A 19,397-nucleotide genomic window follows, 5' to 3' on the forward strand; every position below is an offset into this window, starting at 1 on the left:
TTGTTTAATAAAAATAATACAGGTTTTATTTGTTACATATAACTTCATTTGTATTAACATATAGTATAAATTTAAAAAATTACCACGAATGACTTTTTTAAACCGAAGATAGTCTTTTACATTTTGGCAGCATGTTTACTAAATGAGAATAATGATGGACAGTCAGTAACTGTATGTGCACAGACAGACACAGACACAGACACACACCAGTGTCAATTGGGAAGTCACAACACCTAGCTTACTATTAGGTCAAATTAAAATCACTCAAATTCTGTAGTGTAGAAATGCTGCAGGCTCACATCTTTCTGCACACATTCCATTTCTGTCAAGGGATGTTTCTAAAGCATGAATTTTTTGGTGTAAACTTTGAGACAACTTTGATGGATGTACAGTTAACAAGGAATGACCACTGTCAAAAATTAAGATGACACAGCCCAGATGCCCAGGCAGAATACAAAACAGGAAGAGGTTCACCCTGGTTCTTTTTAATATTAGTAGTCCAACTTGACAGCCAGGATGCATTTATCCACATTAGGATTTTTATACTGAATATTCTTATATAAGTGACTTGTTATAATTACCACACATATTAGATTGAAAACCTCAAATTAAGCAGTCTAAGCAAGTTTTTGGCAGGAAAAAAAACCCACAGAAGTTAATAGTGCTGAGGGAAGTGAGAACACCTTTTAGTGTTGTGTTTATAAGAGACAGTGAAAAGCTTTCATTCAAATTTTTCATCTCCCTCTTCCACGTCTTTCAAGCTGAGAACTTCCAAAGAACCTTTTCCTTTTGTCTCCTTCTGTATCAGCTCATCAATTTCTCTGAAGCAGCCTGGATCAATTAGACACACCTGAAACATTTAACAGAGTTCTTTGATAGCGTCAGACAGACAGAATCTTTGTCTCTACAAATGCAGATGTGGGATCCTTCAAGACACAAATTTATCAAAAGATTTTTGATAGTTATTTGAAACAACTCATTTTGTTCAAGTTCAAAGCAGAAAGGTTCAGGTGTTCATTTAGGAATTATATTCTTGGAAAAATATCTCAATTTCAGAACAGTGACTGTCGGTGGATAACAGAGGAGTTGGGCTGTTCTGAATAAAAGAGGCAGCTGGTAACGCAATGGATAGAGAGCTGGGGCCCAGAAAATCCTCTCTGTGACTCTAGATGAATCACTTCACTTTTGTTTGCCTCAGTCTCCTCAGCTGTAAAATGGGGATAATAACCTCCCCTTGCAGGGTGGTTGTGAGGATCAAATGAGGTAAAAAATATTTGTACACAGTATTATATAAACACTTCCCCATTCTAACCCCTCCCCCCAAAAAGTGAAATAAAATAAAAAAATCCATTAACATGAGAAGTCAACACACTAGGTATCACTAGGATAATACACGGATTTCTCATCTGCGAAGGTTTTAAAAGCCTTAGATTCTAAACCATTATAACCTCAGTCTATGAGTTGTGTGCTTCGGTCATTTCTTGGGGAAGTGCCCTCAATTTCATCCTTGGGACCACATGGACCTTGATAATGCTGTCCTGTGCTATATGAATGTCACTGCCAGTCTTCTTTAAGCATGCCAACCTCAAAAAAGGCACTTCCCTTCAGAGCCCAGGGAAAACAGTCATCCTTTAGGACTGTTATCTATAACTCAGAATTCAAGACTTTTCATATACAAATTTGAGTATGCACTATTTTCTAATGTTTCTTACAACATAACTGCAGAAATAACTTAGAAAACAAATATACAAAGGAATAAAAAAGAATTTAGCTTACGATTTCTAACTGGTCACCAAAGTCTTCACTTTCTATCACCTTGATCAATGGTTTGAGTTTTTCTTTTAGCTTTTTCCCCTCCCTCACGGGCAGAATGAATCGAAGCCTCATGTGGGCCCGCTCAATCTTCATATTTTCCTTCAACTGTTTTATTACTTCCAAGGCCTATTAAAATAAAGTAAAACAAGTGATTACATTTTTCTGTGTCCTTTGTCACATGATCCTCATTTGCTGTCCCCAACTTGGAAGTCCCTCCCTCCTTAGCTCCACTTCCCAGCTTCCTTCAAGCAAAGCTGAAATCCCAAGTCTATAAGAAACCCGTCACAATCCTTCTTAATTTTCGCCTCTTCCCTCTGTTATTTCTAATGTGTCCCGTAGATAACTTGTTTGTATGTGGCTGTTTACGTGCTGTCTTTCCCGTTAGATTCTGAGCTCTTGGAGAGCAGGGATTATCTTCCGCTTTTCTTTGGATCCTCCGTTCAGCACAATAGAAGGCAGCTGCACTGAAGTCCTGGTCTTGAGTCAGGGAGACTCCTCTTCCTCAGTTCAAATCTGTTCTCATGCACTTAAAAGCTGCGTGACCCATGGCAAGTCACTTAACCCTGTTCCCCCAGTTTCCTCATCTGTAAAATGAGCTGGAGAAAGAAATGGCCAACCACTCCAGCATCTTTGCTAAGAAAACACCAAATGGGACATGACTGAAAGACGACTGAACAACATTTAGCACGATGCCTGGCACATAGCAGGCATTTAATAAATACTCATTGATCTAACTGGAGACTCTGACAACAGGGTAAAAGCCATGTTCAGCAGACAGAATTTCAAGGCTACTTAAAACCCCAGTGCCCACAGACCGACCTGCTGCTTCGTGCTCTTGTTGGGTTTGACGGAATAGTGGATGTCCTTCATTGCTCTCTCAATGAGGATGACAGTGTATGGTCTCTTGGTTTCAGGATTTACACATTTATCTGCTACAATTGTTGCAATATCCCTGAACATCTGCTCCAGCTGCGTATGTCGTTCTTTATCGGACACCTGTACTTCTCCTTTTGTTAAGATCTAGAAGGGAGAAGCAATGGTTTTATTTTTCAAACACATTTTTACTGTTCCCACTGAGAGCCGTCCCTGAGGACGTGGGTGCTGAGGGCTGTGTCCACACTGCTCCTCTCCCACCTCTGTGGACAGAGAAGTGGGGTGGGCGCCTCCTCCTCGCTCTCGGTTCTGATGAGCTGTCCTTACTGCTTACACTGCGGTAGTCACCATTACTTTCCTGCCTTTACTTGGCATTAGCTTCTCTCGTTTTTCCCATGCTTCTCTTACATTCACTGTTTCCTGTAGCACACTCATGGACTGTAGCTTGTCAATGGCAATCTACTTTAATAACTATCAATTTTTAAACAGACCCTGTCATATGCTAATTGGCCTCCAAAGATAATCAGCTATAGCCATGAAGATGACTGAGTTTCTGGGATGAAAAGTATTAACCATTTGAGATGTGAGGATGTGGACCTCCATTCTTTAAGATGAACTGGATTATCATCTGTGCCTTGTGCACAACTGTAAAGCTTCCCTAGTTTGGGAAGGTGTGGGCTAGGAGGAAAAAGATCATCTATGAAATTCGAATGATGACATTAAACATTTTAAGTATTTCTAAATGAATCAATTAAACTTTGAATTTTAGATAGGCTGTAATGAAAATTTGTCACAGAAAGAGAAGAACTTAAATTGGAGGAACCTGAAATTTCCTGAGGTATGGATTTGAAAAGAGTAACTGATTTCAGACTGAAATCTTTTTTCCTTTCAAAACTTTTATGTTTTAAAGGTCTACCATTTTACCAGTATTCACTGACTCTCAGAGCCCTCCTATTCTTCTTTGGTAAGTTTTCATGAGATGCTGTGGTTAAAAAATTTATTCAGTTGGTGGCCAATTTTTAAATCAGAAATCTCTGTTAACTAAACTAGGCTGGTTACCACATTAGAGTAGGCCTGTGCGTAAAGCCATGTTGCTGGGTAGGACTCTGGAATCTGGGCTCTGCATCGCCCTGGCGTCAAGATGTAGTGCAGAGCAAGGCTGGGATGGATGCCTAGGGTTCCTTCCAGCTGCTTGAGTCTATGATATTCTAAGAGGAAGACATTTTTACTAAGTAGAGAGGCAAACCCATACCAGAATCACCTGTTAATTCTGAATTAGTGTACTTCAAGTTAGCCAGGAAACTGCTGCTCTCAAGTGCTTTCCAGGGTTAACAATAAAGACAGGAAATGTCATCTCTAAATGGAACATTTAATTTGGGAAATAAGAAATAGGAAATGCTTCACCTTATCAGATTTTGCAGAACTCACCTGTTTACAGATTTCAGTCTGGTCGTCTGTGCCAAAAGCACTGATAAGATCTTCCTTTTTAGCCACTTGGCCTTTAGAAACATTTACAAACACAGAGTGGGTCTGCAAAACTTCATCAAGATCTTTTTCCCTGATGGGAAGGGAGAGAAAATCACACATGAATATAACTGAAATTCAGTTTCAGAAAGTCTTGCAATTTAAGCATACCAGAATGATATTGTCTTCAAGAACATTCTGTGGTAAATACTCAAAAACAACATTCAGTGTCTGGTGAACCAATTATTCTCAAGACAATGGGTCTCATTTCACTTTTTCTGATTGCCCAATAGGAAATTTCTGACAAGGTTCACTGCCAGGGTCTACAGGCAGCACTGATGCTACTGATTTTAGAGCTGGGAGGGATGGCAGAGGTCACCAGTTCCCACTCATTTTACATATAAGAAACCCAGGCCCAGGGATCTGCTTAAAGGTCACCCAAGTAAATGGCAAAACTTGCACTTGAACCAAGGTCTTCAGACTTCAGATCTAGGGCCATTTTCACTTTTCCTCTGTAGTATGATGTAAAATAATCATCATTAACATTTTCACATAGTGTTTTAATGTTATTTCACCTAGAACAAACACTCTGTGAAGTAAGCACTATTATTACCACTGTTTTACAGCTAAGTGAAGGAAGTAATGAGCACACGGAAAATAAGGGATTTAAACCCAGGTCTTTTCAGCAGCATTAGCAGATGGAATGAATTCACCAGATCACAAGTGGTATAGTGAAGGTGTGTGTGTGTGTGTGCATGTGTGTGAGTGTCGCGCAGAGAAGTGCTGAGGTGATGCTTGGTCCCGTCCTCCCTAGTCTCCTGGAGAACCTTGCACCTCTGATTATCTCCCTTTCTCTCTAATTTTCAATCTCTCCTCAATAACTGGGCCCTTCCCTACTGCTTACAAACAGAGCTCTAGCTCTGAAAAACAAAACCTGATTCTACCATCTTTACCATCCCCATCAGTCTAGAGCAGGATTCTTAATATTTTTGGTGTCATGGACCCCCTGTAGCAATCTAGTGTAGCATAAGGACCCCTTCTCAGAATGTTTATTATAAATGCATAAAATAAAATACATAGGATCATAAAGATTAGTGAAAATAAAGACGTAAGTTTTTTTCCCCCAAATTCCAGACCCCCCAGGAAGAGGCGCATCCTTTGGATTTTGAATTTTATTGTGGTTTGTCCTTTTTTTTTAAAGAAAGCCAATGACATGGGGAGACTGATGCCTTGACTTGTAAGTGAACTGGATTCAGGTGAGGCAGAGCCGGCCAAAGTCACCATGGAAGTGGCAAGACACGGGCCAAGAGGACTGGCTGTGGCCCCCCATGGATCTTAACCTTGCCCTCAATCCTCCCTTACGCCTCCCTGTCCTTACAGACATCCAGCCTCCCTTCTTCCCCTCCTCCTCCTCCCCCTTCCCAATCGAACCCACTGCCAAGTCCTGTCCCTTCCACCCCTATAACATCTCAGGCTTTTTCCTTCTCTACCCACATCCCAAAGACCCAGACCATTGCAACAACTGAATTCTAACTGGTTTCGGTGGATCAGTTAATAAACGCGAAGCCTCCTGCCAGGCCCAGGGCTGAGATGGGGACATAAAGGAGGTAAAAACCAGCCCCTGTTTTCAAAGAGCTCCACATCCAACGGGAGAGTCCGGGGAGTGCATTTGAACAGGATAAATGGGAGACAGGCTCAGGAGCGAAGGCCACAGACAGGGGCAGAGCGGGTGCCCAGAGACGCTACCCCAGGACCTCCCATGGCCTTCTGCACCCCTTCCCAGCCCGTCCCCCCGGGGTCCTCAGCACCAAGGCCCCGGGCCTCCCTTCAGAGGCTTCCTCGGCCCCGCGGCCCCTTCCAGCCTCCCGGGGCTAGGGGGGCGCCTGGAGAGCGGGGGCTTGCGTTCTCTGCTCCGTACCCCCGCGCTTGGCACACAGCAGGCGCTCAATAAATGACAAAGGCCCGTCTGCAGCTTCCTGCCCAGCACACTCCATCCCGGCCCGCTCCCAATCCGGGGCGACCCCGGCGGGCACCCCGCTCTCCCCCCGGAAGGCCAGCGCACCCGTGAGCCCTCGGGGGCCCTTTCGAGAGCCCGCCTCCCCCGGCATCCGGGCCGGGCCCAAGGGCGGAACGCGGGCGGATCAGGAGCAGCCGCCTGTCCCCCCGCCCCCACCCCGGTCTCCGGGCCTCCGCACGCACTAAGGGCCTCCTAAGTGCAGACGGGAGGAGGGTCCCCAGCCCCCCGGCTCCCGGCTCCCGGCCCCCGGCCCCCCGGCCCCCGGCCCCCGGCCGCCCGGCCCCCAGCCCCGGCCCCTCGGCCCCCAGCCCCGGCCCCCCGGCCCCCCGGCCCCCCGGCCCCTCGGCCCCCAGCCCCGGCTCCTCGGCCCCCGGCCCCCGGCCCCCCGGCCCCCCGGCCCCCGTCTCACTCACACGCCGCTTCGCCAGCCCACGACCTTGTTCTTGTAGCAGGCGATCTCGAAGCGCTTCCCCCCGCGCTTCATGCGCACCACGGCCACGTTCGTCAGGCGGATCTGGTTGGTGGGCGTGAAAATCGACATGGCGGCGGCGGGTCCCCACTCGCGGGGCGGGCCTGCTAACGGCCTGGGACCCTCGAGCCCGGCGGGGAAGACTCCTCCAGGAAAGGCTCGAAGTCTAAGCCGCGGCCGCTCCCACAACCACCCCCGCCAGGCGTTCTTACTGCGCAGGCGCTGGGAAGCCACGGGCAAAACAAACTTGACCTCGTGGGGTACGTGAGCGTAGCCCCAGCCAATCAGAAGGCAGGCCCGCTGCACCGGCCCGGAGCTTCCCCAATGAGATCCGCCACCGCCCTCTTCCGGCTTCTTCTGCCCTCACCCGGTTGTTCTAGGCTGAAATTGAACCACCCCGTGGAGCTGGCTTTTAATGACCGGGGGGAAACTTGTGGTGCCAGAGATGGCGTTCCTGGGCGGCGAGTCTTGTAGCCCACCAATCACCCCATACAAGTAGAGGCAGCCACATGGTGCTGAGCGTCCTCCGGGAGGATAGAGCAGGGAGCCTGGAGTCAGGATGGATCTGAGTTCAAATCCAGCCTCAGAGACTTATTAGCTTTGGGACGCTGGGCAAATCACTTCACCTAGTTGCCCCAGTTTCCCCATCTGTAAAATGGGGATAATAACGGTACCGACCTCTCAGGATTGTTAAGTATTGAACGAGATAATTGTAAAGTGCTTAGCACGGTGCCTAGCGCACAGTAAGTTCTACATAAATTTTATTGTCACTACTACTAAAGTACTTGGTACAGTGCCTGGCATACAGTAGGTGCTTAATAAGCATTAGCTATTATTCTTCTTCACACACCAGGACACCTGCTAAGGGGCAAAAGAGCTCGGCCCCATGAAAGTCAAGAACTGGGTTCCAATACCCCTGGGCCTCAGTTTCTTCATCTGTAAAAAGAGTGTAGTGACTCGGTGTGATTTCGGACCAGTCTTGAATGGGGGCTGGGCTGGACAGCCCGAAAGCAGGGTCCATCTCACTTTTCTCCTCGTATCCACCCCCAGTGGCTCAGCAGGGTGCATTGTACATGGTAAGCGCTTAATAAATGCTTGCTTGTTGCCTCCACCCATCCCTTCTGAGGTGCTTTCCTGATCTAGATGTTTCATCTCTCTGCTCCTATTGTTTTGGATTCAATGTCACGGGCAGGGAGATCAGGACCTTCAAAGGCCCGCTTTCCTATTCACGGGGTCATGGAGGCGGGACCGGGGGCGAGAGCCCTGCCCAAGACACTGAGGTCCCGCCCACCTCCACCGGCTGACCAATGACGGGCGCCGGCCCAGCTGTCACTCTCCCCGTCGTCCGGCCTCCCGGAGCCCGCAGCTGTAGCGCCTTGCCGGGCTCCCGCGGCCCGCCTGGCCCCGACCCTGCTCCTGCCACCCATCGAGGACATGGGTAAGGTTCGCTCTCGGTCCCCACCTCCCTGGCTCGGGTTCAGGCCCGCCTAGACCGTGCCCTGGCCGGCCAGGAGGCTGCCAGCCGCCTTCCCCGGCCGATCTCCAGCTCCCCCCGCACGTTGCTGAGCTTTTGAGGGGGGCCGTCCGCCTGCGCAGGCGCGCTCGGTCCCGTTGGTGCGTGCGCGCACGCGCATGCGGGGGGCGGGACGGAAAGCGGGGATTGGTGGTACACAGGCTTTTGCGCCGCGATTGGCTGGTCTATCGACCAACGTTTATTCAACACTTACCACGTGCTAGCTGAGGTTCGGGTGCGGAATGGAGCAGAAGCCAGCCGCTCCTGCCCCCCTGAGGCTTCCATTCTCTTGGGGCTGACCATGTGGCCGTGGCGTTCTAGAAAACACCCAGGCCATTACCCGGATTTCAGATGAGGAAACTGGGGCTTGTCCGGGGGCCCGAGAACGTTATTGCGGGTGCCCAGAGCCAGTAATATCAACAACCATTTATTTTTAATAAATAATTATTTATTAAGTGCCTGCTGTGGACCAGCCTCTGTGCTAAGCAGCGTGATTCTTTACAATTATTGTGTCCTGGACCCCCTTGGCTTGAGTTAGGAAGCCTTTTTGGACCCCGGCCTGTCGTTGCTGCTAGCACAGCCCTCAGTTTATTCCATGCTTTTCTTACTAGCACCTAATTGTTTTCTTATCCCAATTGGACTGTGAGCTCCCTGGACTGAGAGGGGGAATAAATTATATTGAAGTACAGTTACCAAGGTATTAAAAGCAGCATCCAGGGCCATGGTGCCCTGGAGACAATGTAAGTAGATACAAAGTGACGATACAATGTAAGTAGATACAAAGTGACCACACAATCTAAGTAGATACAAAGTGACGTTAAGGCAGAGGTCGGGAAAGGCTTTGTGGAGGAGACAGAAGCTGGGTTTGGACGGAAGATGGGGTGCGGAGAGAGATCAGGAGGGAGGGCATTGCAGGCATTGGCTGTGTCCAGGAGTCAGAAAATGGAAGCACAGAGTGAGGAGGTCCGGGCCAGCTTCTGTCCTCATTTCTCCTATCTCCCTTCTCCCTCCCAACACACACATTGAGGAAGGGTCAATTCCCTTCCAACTGGAGGGCTAGTTCCTAAGGGTCCCCTGGGGCTCTTTGAAAGTGCCTGTTGGGATACCTTTATGACTGGAGAGACAGGGTGTGGATCATGATGGGTCTGCCCCTTTATGAAGGCTATCTCCAATGTCTGAATGTACTGTTATCTCTTCTACATCACAGCGGTTAGGGGCAAGGCACCCTGCTCTCTGGAAAATTCACATAAAATTGTCTGGCTCTCTTTTTGTACCAGAGAAGAAATCTATTTTTTTTCCCTTTTATTGGGTGTTTACATTCCCTTATTTGGGTAAAATTTGGGTTAAGTATTTGGTTATAGGCTCTGGGGCATCTGCTGGCCTTCCATTTATGTGGCTTCAGCAAAACTCCCCCAAAATTCCCACTTAATTTCTTATGCTGACTTGTGATAGATTGCAACCTTGATGGGAAAAGTCTGGCTGTGGAAGGGATAACTGTACTCCTAGCCTCCCTCTGCTTCAAAAATCCTTAGCTTCTTTCAAAGCTCCACTGAAAATCCCCCTCCTCCCAGAAGCCTCCGTGATGCCCTCAATTTCCAGTGTCCTCCCCCTGGAAATTACTCTGTATCTATCTTGTATTTTGTTTTCTTTCTGTATATTTTCCCCAGTAGAGTGTGAGGTTTTTGAGAGTTGGGTGCTGTCTGTCTTGGTATATGTACCTGGCACTTATTGAAGTAGGTGCTTATCAGATGTTGTTGTGGAGTTGGGGAGCTGGGTTCCAATTTGTTCTTTACTTTGTGTGACCATAGACAAGTCACCATACCATCCCACACTGGGCCCCAGTTTCCTCATCTATAAGATGAATGAACTGATGATGCTCGAGACCACCTCATAAAATCATAGATCTAGAGTGATGAGACCTCCAAGGCTCTCTCAATTTGTGGACGAGGAAACAGGTTCAGGATTATACAGGTAGTAAGGGACAGAGCTGAAATTTGAACTCAGGTCCTATGACCCCAAATTAATTGTTTTTTTCCCACCATGTCACAGAACCCATCACTGGGGTGGATCTGTGATTTTGGTGTTGGGTATGTGGATTTCACCCTAGGTCTTAGGGAGTTGCTGGAGGCTCCTGGGGATTCAATGACTTTCTGAGGGCTATACAGCTAAGCCCAGTCCCCTTCATTGTACGTTGCTGCCTCATTTTCATTCCTGGGATACATTGGCATTGAATCTAATGGAAGAGGAGCTTTGTGTTGTGTAAATTTTGCCTCACTCTGTAATAAAAACAATTGATGGAATCTCCAGCATTGTAGAAACAAAAGTACTTTGCTCAAAACATTCCCATCTGATGGGTAGTGCGAGTCCTGAGTCCCCATTTTCTTGATGAGACTGTGATCATGAAACCCCTCTTTTAGTTCCACCCCATGGGGTGTCTTATAAAAGGTGAGTTTTGAACTCAGATCTCCTGATTCCAAGCCCAGCACTTTTTTTTTAAACTATGCCTCACCAATTCTTTCTAATAGCAGTTTACTGGTTTGTCTCACTTCATTTTGTGCTGCAGGCCCAACTTTCAACGTTTCGAGGCAAAGGTCACTGATGATGCAGGTCTGGCTTCCATGACATTGTAGGATCTGTTGCATTTGGCAGCCCTTGGCTGTGGGATTAATCAGGCTTTATTACTGTGTAGAAGGCACAGATGCAGCTGGAATAAACAGACGTGTTTGATAAACTCTGGTAGTTTGTTCAAGCCTTTTCAGTGGCCCTCTCTTGGGGCTCTCCTGTCTATGGAGGATGGATGGTCCAAACTGTCTGCTCTCACTAAGGCAGTGACATGATCACAAATGAGCTAATTCAACTATTGGCTATACAGACAACTAAATGCATTCATCTAACATGGGAACGGAAAGTTAATTTGTGGCTCCAGAAATCTTTGAGGGAAGTTAAGAAACGTAGAGACTGCCTGTGAACCTAAGGGTCTGCAGGGGAGTTTTTCCTCCTTTGTGCTCATTGAGATGCTTTCTGAGCACAAACTGATCTTTGAATAATAGGAACTTATTTTCAGGTGCTTAGAGAAACACTAAACACTGTCCAGTTGCCCTTATTAGAAATAAGATGTGTGAATGACTTAAGCTTCTAGTTGAATCCTAAAATTAATGTAAATTAATGTAGCTGGAGTTCACTTAGAATGAATACAGAACTCTGACTATCTCATGCCTTGTGTTGGTTAGATTTCTGGTTAGATTCGCTAGTGCCTCTTGTTTTAATTTATAATTGTAATTATATTTATATATTTACATTTTTGTATTGTATATTATTTTAATTTAATTTTTATCTCTTTCATCTTTGTTCATTATTTTGTTTTTATTACTTTATTATCATTTACTTTAATTTAATTATAATAAATTATTGATTACAATTAATTATAATTCTATATTATGTGTAACATAATTATAAATTAAATTATTAAGCATAATTATACATTATATATTTATAATGTGTTTTAATCGGAAAAAAGATTTGCTCATGCTATGCTTACTTCTGTGTGTGTAATTTCTGCTTAGATCCTTCCTTGGATGCATGGGACCACTTCTACACGCCTTTGATATCCCTGTGGGTGAACCGATTTTATGTGTACTTGGGTCTTGCCTTTGGCGTAAGCCTGTGCATCTGCGTTCAAGTTGTCACCAAAAAGCTTGTAAGTAGAGTTATTTCTTAATGGGGTGGATGAATGCATGTTACCTATGCTTTTGACTTTCGATAATCAGTTGCTAAAGGTTGTAGAGTGTGTGCTTTTACTCTTTGATGGCTCTGCTAGGTGAAAGAATGAATGAAAAAGCATTTATTAAGTGCTTACTGTGTGCCTCAGATTAACTCTGTATTAAAGTTTTGTAATAATAATAGCATTTATATGGCGTTTTAAGGCTTGCAAAACTCTTTACAATTACTATCTCCTTCTGCTCTCCCAGTATCCCCAGAAGACAGATGAAGAAACAGGCTAAGGGTGGTTTAAGTGGCTTGTGAAGGAAGAGTTTGAGGCTGGATTTGAAATGAGGGCTCCTGGCTCTTAACCTTCTGTTGGCGCTCAGTTCTGTTGTATTGGAAAGGTTACCTGCTGAGTCTTGAAAAAGTAGTTGCCATCTCTTTCTTTCCTTGTGGTTCCCACAGATCTAGAAGGGACAGCATACAGAGTTGACAGAGTTGGGTCCAGAAAGTCTTCACAGGCTTGGAAATTGGACAGACTTGAACAAGTCTGAACTTGATTTGAAATTTAAGAGAGGGATATATAAATGTTTGGGTTCAAGAAATCCACCCCCAACAGCAGGATGGGGAGGCGTGGTTGGACAGTAGATTGTCTGACAAAGAGCCAGGGGTCTGAGTGTACCACACATGTGGCAGTTCCAAAAGCCGGCCCCATCTTTGGCCGTATTGAGAGGCATGACTTTGAGGCTTAAGGATATTCTGCTTCCACTGCCCTCTGTGTTCAGATTTGAGTAGCACATTTTAGGGAGGACACTGACGATGATGGCGATGATGGCGATGGTGATGATGATGGCTGACATTTTTGTTGTGCTTTCACACTTAAATGTCTGGTGTAATTCTTTCATTGTCTGAGCTGGAGTGTGTCTGGAGAAGGGACCCCAGGACCAGGAAAGGCTTTGAGGCCATACCCTCTGAGGGCTGTTTGAAGGAATTGGAGGTATTGGTTCTGCAGAAGAGAAGTGAGTTCAACAGACATTTCTTAGGCTCCTGCTTTGTGTTGGGCCCTGTGGGAGGTGCTGGGGGTGCAGAGATTAAAATGCAGCAGGCCTGACTGGGAGAGGGGAAATGCAAGATGGACACAGATCAGCCCAAGGGCTTTGGAGGTGGGAGGTTGGAGGTGGATCGATTGGTCCATAAATATTTATTAAACACCTACTGTGTGCCAGGCACTGTGCTAAGTGCAGCATGAAAGAGTGTGAAAGGGAGATGAGGAGCTTCCTGTGTAGATCTGTGAGTCATCTCCTTATTGAAATGATAACATGGAGAATGGGGGAGGGGGAAAGGAGAGAGAGAGAGAGAGAGACAGAGAGAGAGAGAGAGACAGAGACAGAGACAGAGAAAGAGAAAGAGAGAAAGGAAGAAAAGGAAGAAGGGGTAGAGAGAAAGACAGAGAGACAGAGAGACAGCACCAACCCAGAAGAGAGCCTCAGGAGATGCTCACAGTTAGTGGACAGGGTAATAAAGGTGCAGAGGAGACTGAGGAGGAGGAGCCCAGAGGTAGGGGGAAGACCAGGAGAGGGCAGTATCCTAGAGAACATCTGGAAGGAGGGTTTGGTTAGAAGGGCTGGACACTACCTAGAGGCAGGTGAGGATGAAGACTGAGAAAGCACCCTTGGATTTAGCCAGAAAGGGACAATTGTGGGCTTGGACAGAGCGGTTTCAGAGATGGATCAGGGAGCACATGAGAGCTGGCTCCAAGTCCCTGGGAGGCATTAGTTTGCAAGAGGAATTAGATGTGCTTGGTTTAGCCCCAGAGGGCAGAGCTACGAGCTGTGGGTGGAAATTGGGACAGCCTTCTTCCTACTGGAGCTACAGCAAACTAGAGTGGGCAGGCGGCCTCTGGATGTAGAGGCTCATTGGGCTAAGGCAGGAAAATCCCTTATGGGGACAGGCAGTAGTGGGGATTCTCTAAGGGCACTTCTACATTTTAGGCTTTTAATCTCCTAAATCCCTAAGGAGTCTAATTCTCTGCCCATTTTTGTCATCAGGAAGGGGGGATGTAGAACAAAATTGGTTGTGAAGGCCAAAAGTTGTCTGTTTTTTTCTTGAAGGGTGACAGATCAGCTGGGAAATCCTCCCTCCAGAAGGCCCCCCCAGCTCCTGTGGCCCCCGTGGCCAATGGAACCACTTCCCACCAGAAGAAAGAATCCCATGTTTCTGGAGTGAAGATCTTCTATGCGTCTCAGACCGGCACCGCAAAGGTAGCAGGGCCATGCCATCACTCTGACCTTTGGTTCCCACACTTGTTCTTGTGTTAGATTTACTTATGTGGATAGTTTTAGTCCTAAAGTTTTGTTGTTTTTTCATCTCTCTAGGTCCCTGTTGCTAATACTGTTCATACTTCTGTTTGACATACTCTTTCAGTGAACATTTTCACATGTGTAAAATTCTGATGGATAGCTCTTGATTTCATAACACCGTAGTTTATGAAGATGTTGTTCTCCCTTCTCTGCTCTTCCCTGGCCCTTGTAACAAAAGGTTAAAGACAGCAAGGGGAAAAGCCAGTTCAGCAAACTATCTGCCATTTCCTGGGAATCTGATGGTGTATGCACTGTTGCTTACTCATAGCCACTCACCTCTGCAGGGAAAGGAGGCTGGTGCATTTCTGATGGCCTATGAACTGTTCCCCATCTGTAACCCCCCACTTCTGCAAGAAAAGCAGGTTACTGCATTTCTGATGATATATGCACTATTGTCCACCCTGTCCCTCATCTCTGCAAGGAAAGGCTAATGCATTTTTGATGGTGTATGTGCTATTTCTTACCCATAGCCCCCCACTTCTGCAAGAAAAAAAAAGACTGGTGCATTTTTCTCTTTCCTCTTTGGGGTGAAATGAATACTAAACGTAGACACTAAGCTCTTCTGAATTTATCTGGAGTCTTCAAAGCTGTATCAGGGTAGGGAAGGTAGGCAACCCTCCACTGAGGAAGCAGTGTTTGAATAATGTAGGTGGTTTTAATGCCTGAGAGTGCATTCCTGGAGGAGGAAACTCCATTCCCTGTGCAGATTGGCACCTTCTGTGCCACTCCCAGGCTTAGAATTGGCCAGAGCTGTTAGAGGTTGTGCCAGGATGGGTCAGACACAGGTGTGACCCAGGCCTTCCCAGTTTCGCAGACCACTTCATTGCCTGACTCATGCTGCTGCCCAACTATGCTTTAGAAAGTCATGTAAAATTTAGTGCTTTTGAGGATAACATAAAATTGAATTTTTTTAATTGATCTGAACCTGGGGGGACATTTGTATAGTTTTGGGGCAAAAGATTGTTCCTGTTGCCCCCTCATGAGAACTGTGCAGAGCAGATCTCTTGTGTTTTTATTTTATGGAATGGCCTCATTATCCCCTTTCCTGCAGTGACTGTGCCCTTCTCTGAGGAAGGTCTGTTTCAAGCACTGGGATGAGGTGAGGATCAGTAAAGGTCGGCCATGTACTTGTCCACTGAGCCCTCATGGCAAAGCCCCTGTTCTGACTTTCTGCAGCAGGCTGGTCTAGTTGGGTTTCATACATGATCCTAATGAGTTTGGCCTTCTGTCTTCCTCAGCTCCTTGCTGCAGCAGACCTTGTGGGAGTGAATGTTGCTGAGCCACAGATGGTAGGGAAGGAGACAGAAAGCCTCTGCAATAGACAGGAGGGCTCAGAAAGCATGACAGTCCATGGCTGCTTGGTGCAGGGGGCAAAGCTCCGTGTCTTAGGCTGCTCAGAGGGCAGGACTGTGTGATGTACCCAGTTGCTCATGTGTGTGGGGCACTGTTGGCAATGGTGCTCCACAGTCATCTGGACAGGAGGAATTACGGCAGGTGTGGCTGGTCCCTGAAGGCTGGTCTCTGAGGCTGCTTCTGAACTGATTTAGCAGCAGTAGTAATTGCCCACATTTCTATAACATGTCCTGGGTGCCAGACATTGGGTGAAGCCCTTTACAATGTGATCTCATTTGGGCCTAGAAGGATTTTCCTCAGTGGGTTATAATTAAAATTAATTAAAAATAATTTTAACCAGATCTGGTTAAAAGAAAGAAGGCAAGGTCATGTGTAATCACCTTTATTTTATTTTATTGTTTTCCTTATATTTTTAACTTGACACAGTTATGAGGCTGACCTGGTGTGTATATGACGTTTGACGTAGAACTAGAGCCTTGCGGGTTCATCAGCTCTGAGCTCAGCCTTGAGTGTGACTCGTAGATGAGACTGTCTCCCCAGGGCTCTCCCTGGGAACATCAGACTTTGATTTGGGTCTGGCATGCTACTGCAGAAAAGTTGCGGAGACTGATGTCAGCCCCCAGGCATCTGTGGGCCAAGAAGACATCCTGCTGGCTGCTGTAGAGGCCTGGTGATTTTAAGCTTCAGTAGCTTGTTGGAACACTCTTTGTAAAGGATGAGAAACACTGAACGGAAAGGAGTCAGGTGTCAGCCCATTAGTACCACTGTTCCCCAAGGACCAGTGTAGTCCCTGTAACCACTCCAGGGTGGCGCTGATCCTTCTCCACACCCTCATGGAGTTTTGAGTGTTTTCAAATCAGTCCACTTTTCCCTAGAGTGAACCCCACGTTTCCCTGGGAACTATCTAGTTTTCTAAGTGTTAGAAGGTTACCTTACAATTAAAGGCCCCCTTTCTCTGGGAAGTCCCCTTTCTTGGAGAGAGCGCTGGAGAGTTCCAGGCTTGACCCCTTCCCTTGTATATGGACACTATCACTGAGGGTTGGGGCCAGGGTTTGCTTCGCTGTCTCATGGCTCTGGGCCTCTCTCTTCCTTACCTTGGTTCCTGCTTCTGAGGAACAGAGAAGGGAAGGGAATAAACATCTATATAGCACCTACTATGTGCCAGGCGCTGTGCTAGTACTTTTTACAAATGTTATGTCATTTGGTGAACTTGATGACGTTCAGGAACTCCAGGACCCAGGGGTCTCCTCCCAGAGAGGCTGGTTCTGGGTACGTCACCCTTCCTACCCCCCATCAGTGTACATCCCAGCTGCCTGCTTGTGTCTCTGAAGCTTCTGCCTCTGTCCAAGGGCTCCTCTTTACAGCACCAACTCACCACCACCCTTTGGTGTCATCCCCCCCTCCCAGTGCTCTGTGGTTCCCTGGAAGACCATAGGGCCTTCGGGTTTCCTTCTTGAAGAAGACTGTGTCTGACCAAATTCTTTCTGGCTGTGTCAGTCCTGATTCTCTCTCTCTCCCTAATAGTGTAGCTTTTTTTTTTAAAGGCCAAGTCCAAGTTTGTGTGATTCAATCTGTCATCCCTATGGTGGGCCAGGTTAGGACCCTGGGCCAGATGAATTCTTCCCTTCTCAGAGGGGCTCTCAGCAGGCCCTCCTGGGCACACCCTCTCTCCATAGAGCTTTGTAACTCTTTGCACTTAGAAAGAACTTTTTGTGCAAAAGATATTCAGAGTTCACATTCTTTATACCTCCCCAAGATTCCGTTGTGTTTGGCCATTCCTTTCTCTAGCCATGGTGAGCGTACACCTTATTGTTCTGTTCACACTTATAATGTAAGCACTTCTTAATACCTCAGTAAGTCTTTCCAGTTTCTGTATCTTCCTCATATTTATCATTTTTAACAACAAAATTCTAAGATTCCGTTTTGTTTATATAATCTGGTTGAATCAACCATTTGCCAACTGTTGAACATTGAGGTTGTTTCCGGTTCTTTGCAATCACAAATCCGGTTCTTTGCAATCACAAATCCGGTTCTTTGCTGTACATCTGTTTGAACAGATGTAGCTTTTGTCTTTTATGATAACACTCTTGGGGCACACGTCCAATGATGGGATTATTGGACCAGAAGGTCTGGGCACAGGAGCCAAGTATAGGGCTATGCAGAGACAGCCGAACCCTTCTGATTCTCCGGGTCCTCACCTGTACAGTGAGAAGGAGGCTGGACCAGATGACGCCTCTAAATCAGGGACCCATTGCCTGGAAGCTGCCCAGGGCAGCTCTAAGGTTCCCTTACTCTGCCAGCCTTGCTGTGGGTCCTGGGGCCTGGCAGCATGGCTGGTCCAGCCTCAGTGGAGAGCATGAAGTGGTCCCTTCACTCAATTCCTCTGGTTCCGAGGGAGGCAGGACTTTTCTTCAAGCATTTGCTTCCAGTGCGTTTCTTGGTGTGATTTCTGCTTGTGGCCTAGACTGTTTATCCAATGATGTGTAATCTGTGATTGCCCTGGAGGGAGTTAATGAAAAGAAAGTTGGTGTTTAAAAGGGTTTGCGATCAGCCCCAGAAAGTCCTGCTGAAATAGGGTCAGCGACACAGCTCTGTCACTCTGAGTTTCTTGAGCACTTTGATTTTTTTTTTTATCAGGGATTTGCAGCAAGTCTTGCCAAAGCGGTGAAGGCTCTCGGTTTGCCTGTGGTGGTCATTAATTTGAAAGAATATGACCCTGATGACCACCTGGGGGAAGAGGTAGGTGGTGAATTGTCTGTTATCTCTGTCCCCACCAAAGCATCTCCTGGGTTACTCAAGAACACTTGGACTTTCCAGAATAAATTTAGTTTCTTTAAAAAGTATCTATTTGCTGCTGACTTTTTAGAGAGGAATCTGAGGCCAGATGATCTCAGGGGTGGGGGACCTATGGCCTTGAGATCCTCAAGTAGAGCCCTTTGTCTGAATCCAAAAGGATCATTGGAGGACCTAGAGAGCCACATGTGACCTTGAGGCCACAGGTTCCTCCCCTCCCCGTCTCTATCGTTGTCATAACTCTGAGGCCACGTGGAATCCTGAGCCTGGAGGAATGGAGAGCATGCCCCGTAGGTGCCCTCCAGCTGTAGCTCAGAGGGCTGGTGATAACTATCATAACTGTTACTGTTCTAAAAGACTATGAAAAATATACAAGTTGTTTTATTATATGATAATAACAGGTAGCATCCATATGGGACTGTAAGGTGTACAAAGTGCTTTGCATGTATTATCTCATCGGATCCTTCTCACAGCCCCTTTGAAGCAGGTCTCATCTCTGTTTTATAGTTGAGGACCTGAGCCTGAGAGAGAGTGACCTGCCCAGGGTCACCCAGCTTCTCTGCCAGATCTCTATACTGTCCACATGCTACCCAAACTAGGTACCCTGCAGCTCCGAGTGTGCCCAGCAAGTTTCCTATCCCGGTCATGCCCAGGCCCTTCCTTGCTCAGCTTCTGGGAGCAGACAAGATGGGGCTCATGCTGGGTGCGAGACCTGGCCGTGGTCGTGTTAGTCAGTTAGGCAGTTTGACTTCTCCACTCTCTACCTGCATGGGGATTTTCATTGTTTGTGTTTTTGGAAGCGAATCTTAGGTCATGTGTACATGTCATGCTCTGACATGAACCCTGTGGGAGCACCTCTTTTTGTTACATTTGGAACAGTCTTTAGACTCTTCTCTGGTACTTTATGTCACCCCCTCACTCTCCACCACTCAGAGTCCCTATTCAAGAAGATGATGGTGTTTAAAAAGACTCCTAGGGCCTGAGCATAGGGTTCAGCGGCTATGAGGGTGGGGGAAGTTTAAAGGGCACAGCTCCCCT

The 19,397-nt window shown here is 46.8% G+C and overlaps 3 protein-coding genes across 5 annotated transcripts in view; 2 read left to right on the plus strand and 1 right to left on the minus strand.

The window, feature by feature from the left end:
- LOC140525070 (merlin-like) overlaps positions 1-5,438 on the plus strand; it is a 66,500-nt gene extending 61,062 nt beyond the window's left edge. Inside the window, exons 18-19 of one of the 2 annotated variants that reach the window (XM_072640101.1) lie at positions 3,599-3,652; positions 5,354-5,438. In XM_072640101.1, the coding sequence (XP_072496202.1) occupies positions 3,599-3,625 (27 nt within the window). In that variant the 3' untranslated portion in view covers positions 3,626-3,652; positions 5,354-5,438. Of the gene's footprint in view, positions 1-3,598; positions 3,653-4,778; positions 4,866-5,353 lie in introns of those variants that run through there. The other variant, XM_072640100.1, reaches the window with a different exon arrangement.
- SBDS (SBDS ribosome maturation factor) lies at positions 4-6,996 on the minus strand. Its single transcript, XM_072640111.1, has 5 exons — positions 6,583-6,996; positions 4,117-4,246; positions 2,635-2,835; positions 1,777-1,941; positions 4-850 (listed from the first exon to the last, which is right to left on the minus strand). The coding sequence occupies exons 1-5, from the start codon at positions 6,708-6,710 to the stop codon at positions 722-724; spliced, it is 753 nt and encodes a 250-aa protein (XP_072496212.1). The 5' UTR covers positions 6,711-6,996; the 3' UTR covers positions 4-721.
- A 953-nt stretch (positions 6,997-7,949) lies between these two features.
- TYW1B (tRNA-yW synthesizing protein 1 homolog B) overlaps positions 7,950-19,397 on the plus strand; it is a 247,718-nt gene continuing 236,270 nt past the window's right edge. Inside the window, exons 1-4 of one of the 2 annotated variants that reach the window (XM_072640105.1) lie at positions 7,950-8,076; positions 11,715-11,848; positions 13,965-14,114; positions 18,204-18,305. In XM_072640105.1, the coding sequence (XP_072496206.1) occupies positions 8,073-8,076; positions 11,715-11,848; positions 13,965-14,114; positions 18,204-18,305 (390 nt within the window). In that variant the 5' untranslated portion in view covers positions 7,950-8,072. Of the gene's footprint in view, positions 8,077-9,095; positions 9,115-11,714; positions 11,849-13,964; positions 14,115-18,203; positions 18,306-19,397 lie in introns of those variants that run through there. The other variant, XM_072640106.1, reaches the window with a different exon arrangement.

This window comes from Notamacropus eugenii, chromosome 2 (genome assembly GCF_028372415.1).
Source record: "Notamacropus eugenii isolate mMacEug1 chromosome 2, mMacEug1.pri_v2, whole genome shotgun sequence".
NCBI lineage: Eukaryota > Metazoa > Chordata > Mammalia > Diprotodontia > Macropodidae > Notamacropus > Notamacropus eugenii.